This window comes from Sarcophilus harrisii, chromosome 2 (genome assembly GCF_902635505.1).
Source record: "Sarcophilus harrisii chromosome 2, mSarHar1.11, whole genome shotgun sequence".
NCBI classification, from domain to species: Eukaryota; Metazoa; Chordata; class Mammalia; order Dasyuromorphia; family Dasyuridae; genus Sarcophilus; species Sarcophilus harrisii.
The window spans coordinates 462,431,207-462,444,179 of NC_045427.1; the positions used below are offsets into that span (position 1 = coordinate 462,431,207).

The following is a 12,973-nucleotide window of genomic DNA, read 5'->3' on the forward strand; positions in this document are numbered from 1 at the left end:
GGGTGGAGTTTTAAGCTCTTTATCTCTTATTTTTATCATAACAAACATATAAATAACAGAAATAGGTATAAATATGAGTAACCACAAAGTTAGCATTTTTTGCACTATTTTCAAGCTGCAAATATAACTGAAATGAATATGTTACCTCTGGTGGAAAAGCACACAAATTTGACCAAAAGAATCAAGCATGTGCACTTGAATATTTTTCCAAAATGCAGACAATGATTTAAAATGAAAATAAACAAGGAATAATCAGATGAGAGCAGATAATGAGATGTTCTGAAAAAACTAATGTATTTTCAAAAAACAAGCAGATTTATTTCTCACTGATAATAAAGAAGAAGCTTGAAATATTTCCCACTCCACTGAGAAACAGAAGCTGACACATAAATGGAATAACTAGAGAAAAACAATACCTACCACCTAGGCCTGTTGTGAGGATCAAATGAGTTAATCTATTTACAATGCTTTACAAATCTTCAAGTATTACAGCTGGCTAGCTATTTTAAGTTCTCTCAAAACTCTCCAACAGAGACTACAAACTACATTAGAAGAGTTCAATGATATGCCGTACATTATTACATGTAAACAAGAGTAATGGATATATTAAATCATACCAAGAATTGCTGATCAGGATCATCTGATCGCAGAAGATGAATGAACCTCCCCACAAGGCTCTGCTCATCAGCAAAGTCTTCAGGGTCTGGGTCTTCTACAGGTTGATCTGGTTGGTCTTGAATCAATGTTGATACTAAATTCATGATTGCATCCACCTATCAAATATGGAAAGGGACAAATATATTGATTAAATAAGCCTACCATCAAAAATGATACTAAAGACAAGACACTATCCAAAGTTTCTTGTTTAAAGATCTAAAATGAGAGCACATGAGAACATAGGTAACTACATTTTAAAATATGCTGTCCTGAGAGGTTATCAGTTATTTCCTTCTTCATAAGCCAATTTAAAAGTACTTTTAAAAGATAGCAATAACACACATATATATACACACACAATCACACACATCTACCTTGGCATTGTCTCTTACCTGGTCTTGTGAAACAATTTCGGTGTTATAATCCAGGACATTACTAAGCACATAACAACTCATACTCTTTCTGGACTCGTAGTCAAAATACTCAAAGAGGGGATGAAAATGTTTTAACTTCAAAACTGTTAAAATGTTGTTATAGGTGTCAACAGGTATCTTCAACAGCCTTGTAAGCTCCTTTGAAACTGCACTGCTGGTAGCAATACTACAATATAAATTAGTTAATTTGTTAATAAATTATCTTTCTACATACCAAAAAGAGGGTTGCTTTTCCCACCTCCCCCCATGCAATCTGAAAAATTTAATCTAGGAATACCAACAACTCAAGTAAACTCCTTCCAAAGAAATGAAGACATTCATCTTACATAAGCAGCAGAAATGCCCATAAAAACTAGTACAAAACAATTAAATGAATGTAAATCTGATGTTTCAAAAACCACTATGTTACAGTTCAATCCAATCCTCTCCCAAATCAAAATTGAGTAAAGGAAGAGATTTATGAAAGAAGAGATTATGGATTTAAAGACTATATAGTACAAAAGTTAGCTAAAAGATACCAAGGAAATATATGACTAGGAACACAGTGCTTATAATGGAACAAGAATGAGTAAAACAGATGGAAGACTCAGTTGTTATACTTGTACCTACAGAATATGAAGAGACTTATAGGAAATCTCCACCACACTAAGCCATATTGTCTTTTCAGCATTTTAAACTATTTTCTGTTTTGGCTACATTATCACTTCAGAGGATCTGTGATCTTAACAGATGTGGGAAGTTCTTTCAGTTTTATATACTGCATTCCACTTATACCTTATTCTCTGTAATCCTTATCTATGTCCTTTTATAGAAGGTTGACAGAGGATGAAATTTATATGTAGGCAAAAGTTTGTGTGAAAGATTACTTTACATAAAATTAACTGAATTCTTACTGGTCTACTCAAGGGAGAAAAGAAGGAAACATAATGTGGTAGACAGGGAAGAGAGAAGAAAAATCCATTAGGTCAGACAATTTACTACAAAATATCACTTAGTTTAGATTAGCTTTGTGGCAAGTATCAATTACACACTGGGTGTTCCTAAGAGAATTGCCTGTACAAAATAAAGAATTCTTCAATACTAAATCTCAAGCTAGAAAAAAATTAACAGCAAATATAATGACTTTCTACTTTAAAAATATAACTTTTACATATATACTTTTTATTTATTTATGAAAGAAGTAACTCTGCCGACTTATACTGTCAGCTTTTGTTTCCCTTTTTCCCATCATGAAATATGCTAGTTTCAGAAATGCTTAGACTATATCCCAAGTCTTCTAAAAACGAGAACAAAGAAAACTATTCTAGGAAAAGGGAGTATTGTGTAAAGCTTCTTGTAAAAATTTACTTTTCTACTTACTGTTCTAGATTTAGCTTATTAAATATTTCCACCGTTGTTTCTAATACTTTATCAACATAATCCACACGATCTGGATAGCACTTCATGGCAAGATTAATGAGAGATACTTGTAAAGACACCACATCTTCTGAAGGCATGTCTTGTCTGGACTATAAATTTTGGAAAAATATAACTTATTAACATAAAAGGTTTTTTTAAGAAAAAACTAATCAGAAGAAATTCTGAAAACTTAAGAGGAGAGTTTGCATATACCTGTATTACAGTAGCCACTTGTTGTGAAAATATGTCAAAAAGTTTAATATCTGCTGGGATTCCAGGTCCATCTTCACGGTGAGCAAATAAAGCTAATCTAAAAAAAAAAGAAAATAATCCTGTTAATCCTTGTGGATTATCTGAAAGTTCAAAAGAAATGTTCTGTATTATATCAATGCTGTATCACTCTAGTATATATGTACTATAGCAATTTCTAATTGCTATACAAATTCTAATATATTTGATCAATGTTCTTCTTGCAACTTTCAAATCTATGACAACTTTCATCTACCAACTCTTTTTTGTTAAGGTTATAACATCTCAATCTAATATGTATGGAGATAATCACTTATAAGTTGAATAGCTTTTTGATAAGATTTCATTCATTCTTCCTACCACACTAAATTTAAAAAAAAAAAGTCTAAGCCAAGCCTGAAAGTCTCCAAATCTCTCATGCTATTTTTTATAAACTTGAGAAATCAAAATCTGATAAGAGAATATACAATTAGGATCTATGAGTCTATTAGTATGAGCGAATTCCCAGTGTGAGAACTCCTCTAATGAAGATTTAAAAGCTAAGTCCTAAGGACTTCCCTGACTTTAAGTGAGTTGCTTAGTATCAAGTTGCTAAAAGAATCAAAGGAGGAATTTGAAGTCAAGTCTTCTTGACTTCAAGTCCAACACACTATTCACCATGACACACTCTTCATGGAAACAAAGTACTGAAATCACAGATGAAATCAAACTGTAAAAGTAATGTACTTCTAACATCTATAATTTATAACAAATACACTCATTTAAACATGAGATTTCATAAGGTGACAATGATATGTGTTTTAAATAGTTACATTATAAAAAGATAACAAAACTATAGATAGCTACCATAGATCTTTAATACCCCAGATAAATTGAACAATAACACACCATTCAAAGGGACTAACAGAAGTTATCTAACCTAGCATTCTGACTTAAAAACAACACTTACAACCCATACTATCCATATCAAATTACCCCAGAGAGATAACTATAACTATCTGATTCTATTGTCATTAAAACACTATGACTAGCAATATATAATTTACAGATGTCAAAGTCTAAATTCTGGTCATATTTTCTCATATGAATAACAATAGAATTAAGTGTGGCAGTTAAAGAGAATAGGAAGTATACCCATGATTTCACTCATGAAAGAAAACATGCTGAAAATGAAACTGTCCCTCAATGCAGGTTGGCACTTTTTCTGCAACTTCTGGTCTAAGAGCTAGCTACCTAGTAGGTGGGAAAAAAAAAGTAAGTTGGGCAACTAAAATATTATGTTAGAGGCAGCACTTCCTAACTCCAAGGTTACCGGTCTATCCACCATTCCTTTTATAGTCAAAGGAAGTGGTGTTTACTATAACCTTGTAGCTAATAAATATCAAATGACTTAGTGCTTCTGTTAAAAAAAAATTTAAATCCGTTTTTAGATATTAGTCACAAGGTCACAGCAAACAGCACTTTATTTCCTGCAATAAAGAGCTAAATTTCTTCATGCCTAAAGTAAGCACATAGTAGACACTCAAATACTTGTTAAATTATTTGATATCTGACCAAAACAAAAAAGAATAATCTGTATATAAAAGAGACATCATGAATAAATAAATCAGATTTAGAAGTTAATCAATTCTTTATTCCAAAGGCAAAGAGTTCCTACTCCCAAATTTATTAAATGTTTAGTCAAATCTTTTGTCCTACTCACCTATCAATTAAAGCAATGATTATGTTTTTCACATTTACATTTTGATGTAACTCAGCACAGGCTCGAAGAAAAGGGTTCAAAGTCTGTAGATGAAATTCATCAGGGAAGACCTACAAAGTAAGAGCAATTATTATTAAGTGCCACCAATTACAATGGATTCTTTATACAATTTCCTATAGTCCACTTACTTAACATCTATATAAGTCAAAAGCAGTAATCTATCTCGCAAAACATAATTTACATCTTACACAACTAGATTCTAATAATCCATCCATAAAAGGTTCATATTTAAACGTTACCTTTGAAATATCCACTAAACACAAGCACTTAAGGAAGCATGACATAGAGCTTTGGAATCAGAAAAATCTGGATTCAAATTTCTATTGTTCAACTTACTAACTAGCCAAATCTTTTAATGTCCCTGGATCTATTTCCTTATCTATAAAATGAAGTAGTGAACCATTTGATCTAAAAAAATCTCTTTTCAGTTCCAAATCTAGAATCTTATGAAATAAAAAGAGATCACACAAACCAAAATTCACCACCATCTAAATGAGCAACTAGCAAAAGCTATAGACTTGGATACCAATCATTAATTCTCTATGCCAGCTGCAAAAAAAATAAAATAAAATAAAATAAAAATACAATATTAATTCAAATGCTGAGTTTTTGAGGGAAAGAGACTTATACAAGGAAGTATATTTCATATTTTACCATGATTCCTTTAATACCAATGAAAATGAAAGAAAACAAAAACGGAACATTTCTAAAACAGTATTTTTAAGTTAGTTAAAAAAAAAAACAAGATAGAAGATTAACATATTACCTGAATGATACACTCCATGAGATACTCTTGAGCCAAGGCATCCCTACAATTCACAACTTGTTCCAAAATACCAGTCAAAACAATCTAACATAGAAAATAAGGAAAATGAAGATTACTTATTTTTCAGTTGTCTTTGGAATTTTGAAGTCCCAACTAATTATCCCCCAATTATTTGATAATCCATAAAAACTGGCTAAGTCCACAAAAATTTATTTTAACAATGCTTCACATCTAGACTGTTTTCTTTAAGACTTACATGATATAAAACTTGCAGTTACCCACAGTTAAAATACTATATAAATGTGAGCATTAATTCAAACTAAACTCATTTAGAAACTGAATGAAAATGCTATTTCTATGTAGTAATTAGAAGCCATTTAAAAATCAATTTTAAAAAACATTTCTACCAAAAAATAAATACAGATTTCAAATGAAATAGCTAGAAAATTAGTAAATAGTAACAAATAACCTGTTTGTATCGCTCCACGTTTACACCTTCCAACTGACTGAGGCGGACCAAATTTGTTCCCACTAGAATTCTAAGTTCCTGTCTTTCCCGTTCTCGTTTCTCTCTATCCCGGCTATGTCCTTGATGCTGCATTCGCACCCAGAGCTTGTTCATTTCTGCAAAGTTTAGTAGTACAAAATCCATAGAATCACTGATGTCTCCAGTTGTTTCTTCACTGAAATAAAAACCAATATTTGGAATATTTATAATTGAATGGTACCTAAAAATGGACCCAACCTCTCCCTTTGCTCATTTTTTTCTTTATTTTATGCAAACTCTGGGTAGAAATTATAAAAATTGGTTTCAAAATCATTTCCTTCTGTTGTATTTCAAGGAGAAGAAAATGTAGAGGTAATATACTTGCAGAAGGTGATTTTGTTTTGTCCACCTTTTCTATCACCTTGAAGTAATTTATGCTGATGAATATCACTTAAAGCTAACAAGTCTTAAGAAAACTGATGCCCATCACACACCAGGTAAATTCTTATGCAAATTTATCTGTATGCCCAAAGCAAGACTTGAAGTCCTTTGAAGAAAGACACAGCTTCCTATTCTTAATAACTCCTATAGTGGCTACTGCAGAATTCTATATGTATTAGGTAGAAGACTTCAGTATAGATCTACTTGCTGATGAAATTATTAAAATTCTATAGAATTAAATGTCAAATACAGAACAAAATGGTCAGACCTTACTTTTCACTCAAAAAAAAAAAAAAATCAATTCAATTTACATAAAAAGGTAGTAACCCAGGTTTCATAATTTTTACTCTAAGTGAAAGTCTCTCTAGCCGCAAGGGAATAGAGATGAGGGGAAAACTCTTTCTTTGATACAGTACATTCTCAGTTACATACTTCTTTCATATAATGGACATCCATATATAATTCACCCAACTGGGTAAAGACCACAATTCTAATCCGCAAGTAAAGAAACTTGACCATCATCATTTCATGGATTATGGCCCAAATCCAACTGGATTTAAAGAAATTCTACCCTGAATAAATGAACTCCCTTGAAAATGATAGGACTTATCTATGTATAATGACACTAATAATTAAAGCTATTTTCTTTCTGAAATAATCATGACACTGATTTAACAATCATGCAAAATAACAGGGGGTAAAGAATATTAAAAGAATACTCATTTGAAAAAACAAAGATAAAAATAGCTATGGTATGTGATTCTAACACAATTATCATCTCTTACTCTGTTGGCTCTCCTTCATCTGGCAAAATGTTTCTGGTACACTGAAGAAGGTAATTTCGAAGAAACAGACCTCTTAAGGGATGCTGAACACCACGGCACATTTCTACCAAATCTTTTAAAATATCTTTTCTGGACTGAGGAAATGACTTGACATAAACAACTCCCACTGTAATAAGTAGGTAGCTAGAAGAAATGAGAATAAATTTGATTAAAAATGAAAATATTAAAATAGAAATCTTTCCACTGATATAAGTAAATGTACAGACCAGGAAAAAAAATTCTAAGAGGCAAGTCTAGAAAGGAGAAATGTAATTAAGTCATCTAATAAAGCCTCTAGTCTCAAATGTTTGACTTTATGATAGCTACAAACATATTCATTCAGGTAATATGTAAATCTTCTATCTTGTTTTCTTAACTAACTTTTAAAAATACTGTTTTAGAAAGATTCCATTTTTGTTTTCTTTCATTTCCATTGTGATTAAAGGAATCCTGGTAAAATTCAGAATACCATCTGAATTAAAAGAAAATATAACTTGTAAAAGTTTTAGAAAGAGAAAAAAATTACCAGTAACTACATCAAATTCTAAAGCTTTAAATAGTGGGCTAATCAGAAAACTGAGAAAAAAATTTTACATCCAATGTTTCTGATAAAGGCCAGATTTCTAAAATACAGAGAAAATTGACTCAAATTTTTAAGAATACAAGCCATTACCCAACTGATAAGTGATCAAAATATATGAATAGACAATTTTCAGATGAAGAAATTAAAGGCATTTCTAGTCAAATTAAAAAATGCTCTAAATCATTGATTAGAGAAATGCAAATTAAAACAACTCTGAGGTAGCACTTTACACCTCTCAGATTGTAGTCATCTTAGTCATGAGATTAAGATGACAGGAAAAGATAACATTAAAAGTTGGAAGGGATATGGGAAAACTGGGACACATAATACATTGTTGGTGGAGTTGTGAACTGATCTAACCATTCTGGAGAGCAATTTCAAACTATGCCCAAAGGGCTATCAAAAAACAGATCTCTACTGGATCTATATCCCAGAGAGACCATAAAAAGGGGGAAAGAACCCACATGTGCAAAAATGTTTGTGGCAGCCCTTTTTGTAGTGGCAATGAACTAGAAACTGAGTGGATGTCCATCAGTTGGAGAATAACTAAGTTATAGCATCTGAATGTAATGGAATATTCTTGTTCTATGAGAAATGATGAACAGGTTAATTTCAGAAAAGCATGGAGAGACTTACATGAACTGATACTGAATGAAGTGAGCAGAACCAAAAGAGAACACATTAACAACAAGATTGTGTGATGATCAACTGTGATGGACTTGGCTCTTTTTGACAATATGGGGAGTCAGATCAATTGCAATAGGCTTTTGATACAAAGAAACATCCACATCCAGAAAGAGGACTATAGAGATCAAATATAGATTATAACATAGTATTTTCACCTTTGTTGTTTGTTTGCTTGTTTTTTCTTTCTTGTGATTTTTTCTCTTTTGATCTGATTTTTCTTATATAGCATATGTGGAAATATATTTAGAAGAACTGCACATGTGTAACCTATATTGGATTATTAGCTGTCTTGGGAGGGGGGAGGCAGAAAATTTTGGAATACAAGATTTTGCAAGGATGAATGTTGAAAACTATCTTTCCATATATTTTGAAAAATTAAAAGCTATTATCATTTTCAACATGCTAGACCAATTTTGCATTCACTCTACTGGAGCTACTGAAGATTCTTGAGCAAAGGAATGATGTGGTCAGATGTATACAACAGGAATACTAATTTAGCAGTTATGTGGAAAACAGATTATTGGGGGTAAATAGACAGATTGGAGCAGAAGGCTCAAATTAAGAGACTACTGCAGTGGTCCAGGTGATAGGTGATAAGGTTACTAGAATTGTTGCTTTATGGAGAGGAGGGGGAAAATATAAGAGATATCAATGTAAAATCAACAAGATTCAGGGGAAAGGAATGAAGGGAGGAGTCAAGGAACACTCTCAAGTTTTGAACATAGGTGCCTAGAAGTATGATGGTACACACATCAGAAAAAAGTGAACTCTGAAAGCAGGGTACATTTTGAGGAATCACAGGATCATAGACTTAGAAAGAACTTTGGAGGTCATCTAATCGAACTTCCTCATTTTACAAATGTGGAATCTGGAGACTCCAGAAAAATTACATGATCTGCCCAAGGTCACAAAGTATTGACAATACTGTTGACTCAAAATCCAATATTCTGAACTATAATGTGGGAAGTAACACTAAGTTGTTACAATACAAGTCACGTTTCTAAATAAAGGAATAAACATTGACATCAAACCTCTTAACAACTGTTTAAACTACTCATAATCTTCAATAAAATAAAATGCAAACTTAACTATTCTGAAAACTTGGGGGGAAAAAAACCCCCGAACTTAATCTTGTAGTAGATTCCTATTTAGGTACTGGAAGAAATAAGAAAAAAATTAATAATTTTAAGATTGGCAATGTGGTACTTTAAAAAGGAATGTTACAGTGAAATGCTATAGGTGGGAGGAAATGTCATTTGTTAACATTTAAACTTCTTTGATTTCTTTTTTACTTACAGTCTTGGGATAATATTTCCAGCGTACTGTACAAGTTCATAAAGATCTGCTACTTTCCTTCCTTTGGCAAATTCATCTGTCAAGTAGACCTCCAAATAGTGCAGTTCATCAGAAATAGCCATATCTTTCAATTTAGGATTAAGGACTACAAAGATATTTAGTCCAATCTAAGCACCACTTTATACTAATCTTGTTATCATTCAACTTTGGAAGATTAAATTTTCAGTATAGTGTTCCATATTAGTAGCCAAAGAGTATATCAAAATGAAGAGACTCTTAATTTTATTAGGTCTTCTTTTCTTAAAAGTAAACTAGCTATTCCCTAAAGGCATTTGGCCTGCCAGCTAAAATTAATCCAAGCTGTAAAATGATAGCTAGCTATAGAATATTGCTGACAGAATCAGGCAAGATTATGAAGTTAAAAAAAAATAAGGCTTATAGGTCAAAATTGCAGTATTTGAGAGGGAGAGGGAAGTAACAAAAACCTATTGGGTTGTTACTTGACAGTTTAACATCAGTCAGTCCCATTTATGTCATATCTGAAATGTATAAGATTAACATTAACAGATATCTGAAATGTATAAGATTAAGAGATTAACATTAACCTACTCTCTAGAGTACTTATAATCATAAGTATAAAAAGTTACTATGAGACCAAGCTTTTCTTGTCTCCATTTAGCATATCTTCAGGGATAAAGACATATTTGAAAGGCAATGGTTAACAAAAGAGAGTTATTTTAAAAAAGAATTGTAATCCTACATATTTATCTAACAAATTTTCAAAAGATACAAAGTTCATAGTAGCTCTTTGGTGATAACATAGAAGTTCGAAGTTCACCAAGCATGTTAGAGGCATGTTTCAGAGCATCCATAAGCTTGTTTTTGTCCTAAATAAAAGAGAAAAACAAGAAAAAGAACTGTTAAAAACAATTACTTTCATAATGGCTCTGGTTTTGTTACAAAGATTTGCAAGTTTTTAAACAATATCCTAAGAATTGTCCTAAGAAACAACAAATACGAGGACTTCAGAGAAATACAGTAGTACTTGAGTGAATTAATGCAAAGCAAATAAAGTCTAGAGAAACTAAAATGAATCTAGACATCATCTTTCAAGAAATTATCAAGGAAAATTGTCCTGATGTTCTAGAACTAAAGGGTAAAATAGAAATTGAAAGAATCTACTAATTACCTCTTGTGAGAGATCCCATGAGGAAAACTCCCAGAAACATTCTAGCCAAATTCCAATTACTCCCAGGTCAAGGAAAAAATATTGCAAGCATTCATAAAGAAACAATTCAAGAATAGTGGATCCACCCTCAGAATAACACAATATTTAGCAGCTTTTACATTAAAGTATTAGAGGGACTAGAATATAATATTCCAGAGAGCAGTGGAGCTAGAATTACAAGCAAGAATAACTTATCCAGCAAAACTGATACAATCCTTCAGGGGAAAAGGTGAACATTCAATGAAATAGGCTTCTAACTATTTGGGATAAAAACACCTGAGCTGAATAGAGAATTTGATTTTCAAAAACAGCATTCAGGAGAAGCATTAAAAAGTAAACAGGAAAAGGAAATCATAAGGAACCTAACAAGGTTTATCTATTACATTCCTACATGGGAAGATGATATTTATAACTCATAAGAACAATTAGAAGGAGTATGTATAAGCAGAGGGGGTACAGGTATGAGTTGAATATGAAGGGATAATATTAAAAAAAAAATTAAGGGATAAAGGAAAAATATACTGGTAGAAAAGGAAAGAGATAGGTGGAATGGTGTAAATTATCTGCCATAAAAGATGCAAGAAAAAGCTTTTACAATGGAGGGGAAGAAGAAAAAAGGGTGAGTGAATCTTATTCTCATTCAGAATTGGCTGAAAGAGGTAACAACACACACACACACACACACACACACACACACACACACACACAATATGGATATAGAAATCTATCTTACCCTATAGGAAAAAAGGAGAGAAAGAGGATATAAGAATGAGGCAAGGGTGACAGAAAAAAGGGCATACGGGGGGAGGGATTTGTCAGAAGCAAAACACGAGGAGGGACAAGGTGAAAAGAAAGAGAACAGAATAAAGGGGGAAAATACAGTTAGCAACAGTAATTATGAAAAAAATTCTGAAGCAAATTTCTCTGATAAAGGCCAAATTTCACAAATTCTCTACATGGAATTGAGTCAACTTTATTTTACAAAAAATAGTAAGAGCCATTCCCCAAATGATAAATAATTAAAAGATATGAATTATGCCCCAAAGGCTATAAAATTATGCATATCCTTTGACCTAACGATACCACTACTAGGCAGGAACCACCACCACCACCATCCCGCAAAAAAGGTAAAGAATGTATATATGTACAAAAATATTTATATCGCTCTTTTCTCAGGGCAGAGAATTGGAAATTGAAAGGATGCCCATCAATTGAGGAACAGCTGAATAAATTTTGGTATGTGATTATGATGGAATGTTATTGTTCTATAAGAAATGAGCAGAATGCTACCAGAAAAAACCTGTAAAGTCTTCCATAAGCTCTCAAGCAAAGTGAAATGTACTGTGTACACAGTAATAGCAAAGTTGTGGGATGATCACCTTTGAATGACTTTGTTGTTCTCAGCAATACAACATCTAATACTACTCTGACAGACTTAAGACAAAAAATGCTATCCATACCCAGAAAAAGAATTGATTGTGTCTAAATACAGGCTGAAGTATACTTTTTAAAAAAAAAAAAACTTTATTTTTCTAGATTTTTTTTTTTTTTTGGGGGGGGAAATCTGTTTTCACTTGCAACAAGACTTTTATGGAAATGTTTTGCATAATTTCACATGCTTTTTCAATTGGGGGGGAAAGGGGGAAGGGAGAGAGAATCCAGAACTCAAAGTTTTAAAAACAAATGTAAAAAATTGTTTTACATAAAACTGGGGAAAATAGAAACATTAAAATGTGGTAAGGAGGGAGGAAAGCAGAATGATAAATATCAAATATCTTGGAATGAAATTAAGAGATATAATTAAAAACTTCACAAAAAATAAATGAATGAAAAAATATAAATATATATGAATATATTATATATAATATATAAATTTAAGAAACAAACATAAAAATTTTTTAAAATAAAACAATGTAAATAAAAATTTTACTCAAATTTTATTCAAAGCCTAAAAGTGATTGCAGATAACAAATGATGAGGAACACCCCTCTCTCTCTGGAGAGAGGCAAAAGAAAAGACTAAGGATATATTAAGTATAAAGACAAAATTAAGATTTTAAATGGCATTTACAGATAAATATGGTCAGAGTACTATTTAATTTGACTTCACTGGTTTTCTTTATTACAATAGAGGAGAAAGATATACTGGGAAATGACTTACA

The 12,973-nt window shown here is 31.8% G+C and overlaps 1 protein-coding gene across 1 annotated transcript in view; it reads right to left on the minus strand.

The window, feature by feature from the left end:
• VPS35 (VPS35 retromer complex component) overlaps positions 1–12,973 on the minus strand; it is a 36,010-nt gene that overhangs the window by 9,637 nt on the left and 13,400 nt on the right. The window contains exons 3-12 of the mRNA XM_003757212.4: positions 10,375–10,471; positions 9,585–9,708; positions 6,980–7,162; positions 5,736–5,949; positions 5,267–5,350; positions 4,441–4,550; positions 2,703–2,799; positions 2,451–2,599; positions 1,050–1,257; positions 618–773 (exon numbers count right to left, since the gene is read on the minus strand). Of these exons, the coding sequence (XP_003757260.1) occupies positions 618–773; positions 1,050–1,257; positions 2,451–2,599; positions 2,703–2,799; positions 4,441–4,550; positions 5,267–5,350; positions 5,736–5,949; positions 6,980–7,162; positions 9,585–9,708; positions 10,375–10,471 (1,422 nt within the window). The remainder of the gene's footprint in view (positions 1–617; positions 774–1,049; positions 1,258–2,450; positions 2,600–2,702; positions 2,800–4,440; positions 4,551–5,266; positions 5,351–5,735; positions 5,950–6,979; positions 7,163–9,584; positions 9,709–10,374; positions 10,472–12,973) is intronic.